This window comes from Octopus bimaculoides, chromosome 2 (genome assembly GCF_001194135.2).
Source record: "Octopus bimaculoides isolate UCB-OBI-ISO-001 chromosome 2, ASM119413v2, whole genome shotgun sequence".
In the NCBI taxonomy this organism is placed as follows: Eukaryota; Metazoa; Mollusca; class Cephalopoda; order Octopoda; family Octopodidae; genus Octopus; species Octopus bimaculoides.
The window spans coordinates 185,448,569-185,455,459 of record NC_068982.1 but is presented as its reverse complement, the minus strand read 5'-3'; the positions used below and the strand labels follow the sequence as shown (position 1 = coordinate 185,455,459).

General features: G+C 32.3%; 1 protein-coding gene across 2 annotated transcripts in view; it reads right to left on the bottom strand.

Moving 5' to 3' along the window:
* The window catches only part of LOC106872595 (trichohyalin), a 152,608-nt gene that overhangs the window by 37,693 nt on the left and 108,024 nt on the right, over window positions 1–6,891 (bottom strand). For both annotated transcript variants that reach the window (XM_052965781.1, XM_052965782.1), the window contains exons 23-28: window positions 6,525–6,608; window positions 5,232–5,390; window positions 4,565–4,678; window positions 3,581–3,706; window positions 1,959–2,069; window positions 901–942 (exon numbers count right to left, since the gene is read on the bottom strand). In XM_052965781.1, coding sequence (XP_052821741.1) covers window positions 901–942; window positions 1,959–2,069; window positions 3,581–3,706; window positions 4,565–4,678; window positions 5,232–5,390; window positions 6,525–6,608 — 636 coding nt within the window. The remainder of the gene's footprint in view (window positions 1–900; window positions 943–1,958; window positions 2,070–3,580; window positions 3,707–4,564; window positions 4,679–5,231; window positions 5,391–6,524; window positions 6,609–6,891) is intronic.

The window sequence follows — 6,891 nt, the reverse complement described above, 5'->3', positions numbered from 1 at the left end:
AAATTTACCAAAATTTAATTTTTCAATAATTTTTCAAAAATCTCTTATTCATATTTACTGTTGAACAGATCTCAAGGATCGAAACCGGTTCTGTAATGTTCTTTATAAAAGTATTTTAGCATTTTCTACTTTGTCTTTTTTCCATATATATCTACTCGTGTGTTCCTCTTCAACCTTTTACACACACACACACACACACACACACACACACACACACACACACACATATATATTACTATCCTTGTTAAATATCTGTTATACTAGTACATATTTTATACTTAAAAGTACATATTTGAAGCATTAGCATGGTTTAACTAATATACTGTCCACTATATAACATATCTTAATTACTGTACTGTATGTCATACTTTATTCCAACTTGTTAATAGACACTAAAATGTAGCTGCAGATGGACATACAGTTGTTCTCATACAGTGTGCTGCATCTTTGGGTTGAACAGAAGTATTCAACAACATTTACAATAGCAACAACAGTGGCTTTATAGTCGCACAAATTTTTAACTATACAAAGTAACTTCTTCAGAATGAAGGAGGATATTCAATTAATATCCAGATTTTCTTTAAAAATCATTTACAGCCATCTTTAAAAAAGAAGAAACACAAAAGCATACATAGCAGATAAGTTGCCTTCAATCATAGAAACTATTGTATAGTGTGCTTTTATCAGGAAAGAAAATTGTGTCTCCACATTAAAATATCTATCAGACATCATTTACATCAGATATTCCCCTGTTAAGAACTTTGCTGGTAAAATACATGAAACTTGGACATTTCTGCTCAGTAATGCCCTTTTTTTTTCTTTTTTTTTTTTGAGAAAACTACACAAAAAGTATATTGCAATTGTATACATTCCTGTAGAATATAATTATAATAATTGTACCTTTTTCACCTTTCTTTCCCTTGCCTTTCTCTGCAGGCTCTTCTGAAGAAAAAGAAAACTGTTTTTAAGAAATATATTGTCACTCTACAAAACACTCCCTAAATACTATACAATCTCTGTACATATTAACACTACAATATCAACATAACACAACTTCCTTTTCACAAAACCCCATTAAATCATCATCATCACCACTATAACGGGGTGCTGAAAAGTTCCTGGCTTTGTGTAAAAGAAAATACAGGAGGATCATCAGTTAATTAGGATTTTATTCAAAATATTTCCCTTTCTGATTCATACACTCATTGCAGTGGTCTTTCAGTTTTTTTAAGCCCTGTAAAAGAACTCAGAAGGTTGGGCTACCAACCAGTTCTTTCATGACATCCTTAAAGTCAGGAACTTTTTAGCACCTCCTAGTATACATTACACAGGTCTTTATTCCTACACTGAACACCACATGATTTATAATAACCATTGTACTATACACCATATAACATGCCCTAATTGTTGCAATGCTTTCTGACTGTAAAAACCATAAAACACACCATTAGTGGTACACTGTATACTCCAACAATGAAGTACCAATACTTTGTTATACATTAAACAGCATGTTCTAGTTTTTCACTTTACATGACACAGCTAGTTTCCACACCATCTAGAACAGCATTTCTAATTCCTACACAGTTCAACAAACAGCATTATAGTGTCTGTTGGGATGTGTTTGACCAAAAATCTTCTCAATGAGAATTATAACAACAAATCTAACAAAATATTCCACACTGCTATTGTTTATAGCAATCAGGAGTTGTATCACCCATGTATGATTATGAGACATCTTTACATCAATATCTGTCACATATCATCGATTTCAATTATATGCAATGGATGTCAAGAAGTCTGGTGATGATTCTGCAACTGTCTCTTCACTACATTAATAATTCCACCCTCAGCTTTGTCGTCAACATGGATAGGAAAACATCAGGAAACTGGGTGCTTCCTGATCTTTAAAGACAATTTTATGATGTTTCTCAGTAGAAAATGTATCATATTAAACATACCTTTTTCATCACCCACCACCATTTCTTTTTTCTCTCTTTCTCTCTTTCCTTCTTTCTCTGCTTTTTCTTTTTCAACAGGTAAAACAGCAACTTTGTCTTTCTTCACAGGAACTTCAAAAATAGAATATAATGGATTAAATATCCAAGTGGATGTAATATTTATTTTCTGTCAAACCTACTGCATCCAACTCAACAAACTTTCACTTTTGATCTAAACTTAACCGTATACATGTTCTAACTAATGCAGGTAACATGCCCTTAATTCTGCACCATACTCATTGCACCTGACACCATGCTCACACTGCAACTGACAGCATATCCTAAACTCTACAGAACACCAAAAATAACATGTTCTGTTTCATACACTATACCTGATTTCTATATATGCCACATACAATCTTTCCTCATCACTTTAATACCCTACAGCATGCATGGGCAACACGCAGCCCACGGGACGCATGCGGCCCTTGACATATTGTTGCGTGGCCCTCAAAGAGTTTCTAGATTACTAATTTTTACAAATGAAAAATTTTTCTCAAATTTTCATTTATTAACCTTACCGTCTCTCACCTCTTAAACTTTCACTTTAATTTTGCATTTAATTTCATCCCTCCTTCCTGCTCTCTTTCGATGTACATTAGGAAATATCGAAAGAGATGCCAGCTTAATGTAAACTTTCATAAGACAAATAAGATTAAGAAGAACTGCAAAAAATCCAGTTAAAGTTGGCAAGTAATATTTCATGCATATGTGTTTTATCATACGGCCCTCTCCCACTTGGAAATGGTATCATGTGGCCCCCGGTTAACAAAATGTTATCCATCTCTGCCACAGGATTCATCTTGAATACTATTCTGTAGTACATACATTATCTACAAACTATGAAACTACTATTTTAACATTTTCTGAGTGGTTATTGCAACCATAAAAAAGAAAGCAAGATCAACTATGGATTATTGTAACATGTTAAAACATTTCAAAATTTAAATAAAGATAAATAAATATTACTAAAGAATTTTAAAACTATATCTGTTTCTAATGTATTTTTGTTAGTTTTCTTTTCAACTGAGCTGTATATTTAATATATAGAATAGAATGATATTAACAGTTTGGATGATACTCAGAGAATTTGCACAACTTAACATGTGTAAGTCATTATCAATGAAGATTAGATTATCCATATAATGCAGAAAAATACGTTACCGGCCAGGCTGGCCGGTAACGTATTTTTCTGCAATAAATGGATAATTTATCCTGATCTCGCTATTTATAGCATTATCACGCGTTTGAGAAATAAATTTATTTCTGTATCTTACAATACATCTCAATGCTTCTAAAGACAAACTTTGTTTGTTTACTTTCATCGTAAAGAAGATTAAATAATTCTATTGAAGAGGTGCTTACTCATATCTATAAAAAATTGTACCAAACTAGTTTGCATCAATATCTATCACATGTCATTGACTTCAATTATATGAAATGGATGTCAAGAACTCTGCAACTGTTTTTTCACAGCATTAATAATTCCACCCTCAGCTGTGTAATCAACATGGACAGAAAAACACCAGGGAAAGATAATTTTATGATGCTTTTCAGTAGAAAATGTATTATATTAAACATACCTTTTTTAACACCCACCACCATTTCTTTGTCCGCCCCTTCTTCCTCTCTTTCTTCCTCTCTTTCTTCCTCTCCTTTTTCTTTTTCTCCTTCAATAGATGCAACAACTTCATCTTTCTTCCTAGGTTCTTATGGGATGAAATATAATGGATTAAATATTCAAATAAATGTAATATTTTCTGTCAAACCCACTGCATTGAACTCAACAAACTTTCACTTCCAATCTAAATTTAACCTTATACATGTTCTAACTAATGCAGACAACAATTCTGCTTTATACTCATTGCACCAAACATGTTCACACTACAACTGACTGCATATCCTAAACTCTACAAAACACCATAAGTAACATGTTTTGTTTACACACTATAACTGATTTCTGTATGCACCACTAACAATCTTCCCTCAACACTATAATACCGAATAGAATACATCTTGAATGTTATTCTATAACACATACATTATCTACAAACTATGAAACTACTATTTTAACATTTTTTGACAGGTTAGCCATAAAAAGAAAACAAGATCAACCATGGATTCTGCTAATATGTTAAAATATTCCAAGATTTAGCTCTTTAACATTTAAACTGACCAAATCCAGCCAGATTATTCTACCTGTTTTACACTGACCAGATCTAGCCTCTCACACTGTTGTAATCCAATGTGGGACTGTTATAAAGTCCACTCTGGTATAGAAGTATAGTTAGTTAGACAAGTAAGACATGACTATCTATGACCAACTTTACCAACTTCTTGACGTCACAGTATTTGTAACGACTAGCACATACCACTTGACACATGGTAGGGGTGTTCCATTATTATTATTTCTCCTTTTAAGATTTTTTTCCTTAGGAAGTGTAATTTTATTTCTTTTTATTAACAATAGTTTTTATATCATCCCACCTCCTTTTTTTTGAGTTTTTTCATACAGTTACATAATTTTATGATGCTTTACAGTAGAGAATGTATCACATCAAACATACCTTTTTTAACACCCACGACCATTTCTTTGTCCTCCCCTTCTTCCTCTCTTTCTTCCTCTCCTTTTTCTTTTTCTCCTTCAATAGATGCAACAACTTCATCTTTCTTCCTAGGTTCTTATGGAATAGAATATAATGGGTTAAATATTCAAATAAATGTAATATTTTCTGTCAGACCCACTGCATCCAACTCGATAAACTTTCACTTCTAATCTACATGGAACTTCATACATGTTCTAACTAATGCAGACAACATGCACTTAATTATGCATTATACTCATTACATCTAACATCATGTTCACACTGCAACCAACAGCATATCCTAGATTCTACAAAACACCAAAAATAACATGTTTTGTTCACACACTATACCTAATTTCTATATATGCCACGTACAACTTTCCCTCATCACTATAATACTGAACAAGATACATCTTGAATGTTATTCTATAATACATACATTATCTACAAACTATGAAACTACTTACGGAGATGTACTTGCATAGCAAGTGATCTGATCTGAGATAGTGTGCTGGAACGAAAACAATTGCAGCATGGAAGGTGTTTATAAGCCATTTAAGAAACACACAAAAACTGTTAGATTCACTTCAACATTCAAATTTAATTTTTATAATTCTTTCCAGTAGAAAATGTATCATATTAAACATACCTTTTTTAACACCTTCCACCATTTCTTTGTCCTCTCCTTCTTTCTCTTCTTCCTCTCCTTCTTTCTCTTCTTCCTCTCCTTCTTTCTCTTCTTCCTCTCCTTCTTTTTCTTCTTCTCCCTCTTTAGTAGGTGCAACAACTTTATCTTTCTTTCTTGGAACTTATGGAATAGAGTATAATGAACTAAATATTCAAATGAATGAAGTATTTTCTATTGAACTCACTGCATCCAATTCGACAAACTTTCACTTCTACTCTAAATAGAACCTCTTACAACATGTACTAATGCAGACAACATGCACTTAATAATTCTGCATTATAATCATTGAATCTATCATCAAGTTCACACTGTAACCGACAGCATCTCCTAAACTCTACAAAACACCTTCAAACACTATACCGGATTTCTGTATTGCCACTATAATACTCATCACTATAACACCCAACAGAATTCATCTAATATATTATTCTGTAGTACATACATTATCGACAAATTATGAAACAAATATCTTGGCATTTTCTGAGAGGTAATTCTAACCATAAAAAGGAAAACAAGATCAACCATAGATTCTATTAACGTATTAAAACATTCCAAAATTTAACCATTTGGCATTGAACTGACCATATCTAGCCAAGATATTCAACCTGTTTACTGTTCAAACTGGCTAGATCCAGCCTCTCACTCCAACCCTGCAATGTCATTCTAAAAATAAACAATCACATCACTGAAATATCAAAGATGCAAAATAATACATGATTAATTCAAAATAATGTGAATAAATAGGTATAACAATTTAACAGCAGAATCTTAGTGATAAAGAGTTCAATAAAGATAAATAAATATTACTAAAGGAATTGAAAGACATATCCATCTCTAATGTATCTTTTGTTTCCTTTTCTTCTCCATTAGGCAACACTGCCCTATTTAATATATAGAATACAATAATATTAATGCTTGGAATGATACTCGGATAATTTTCACCGCTTAACATATAAGTAATTATCGATGAAGATTAAATAATTTTATTAAAGCAGTGCTTGTTTATATCTATAAAAAGTTGTACCAAACTTCTTTGCATCAATACCTATTACATATCATTGGCTTCAATTATTTGCAATGGATGTCAAGAACTCTGCTGATGATTCTACAACTGTCACTTCACAACATTAATAATTCCACCCTCAGCTGTATAGTCAACATGGATAGCAAAACATCAGGGAACTGAGTGTTTCCTGATCTTTATAGATATTCTTATAATGCTTTTCAGTAGAAAACATATCATATTAAACATACCTTTTTTAACACCTTCTTCCATTTCTTTGTCCTCTCTTTCCTTTCCTTCTTCTTTAGCAGCAACTTTGTCTTTCTTCCTAGGAACTTATGAAAGAGAATATATTGAACTAAATATCCAAATGTATGATATATTTTCTGTTAAACTTTCATTTCTAATCTTGATTGAACTCCATACAACATGTTCAAACTGATGCAGACAACATGCACATAATTCTTCATTATACTCTTTGCACCTAACATCATGTTCACACTGCAAATGACAGCATACTCTATACTCTACAGAACACCACAAATAACATGTTCAAACTGGCCAGATCCAGCCTCTCACTCCTACCCTATAATGTCATTCTAAAAATAAGCAATCACA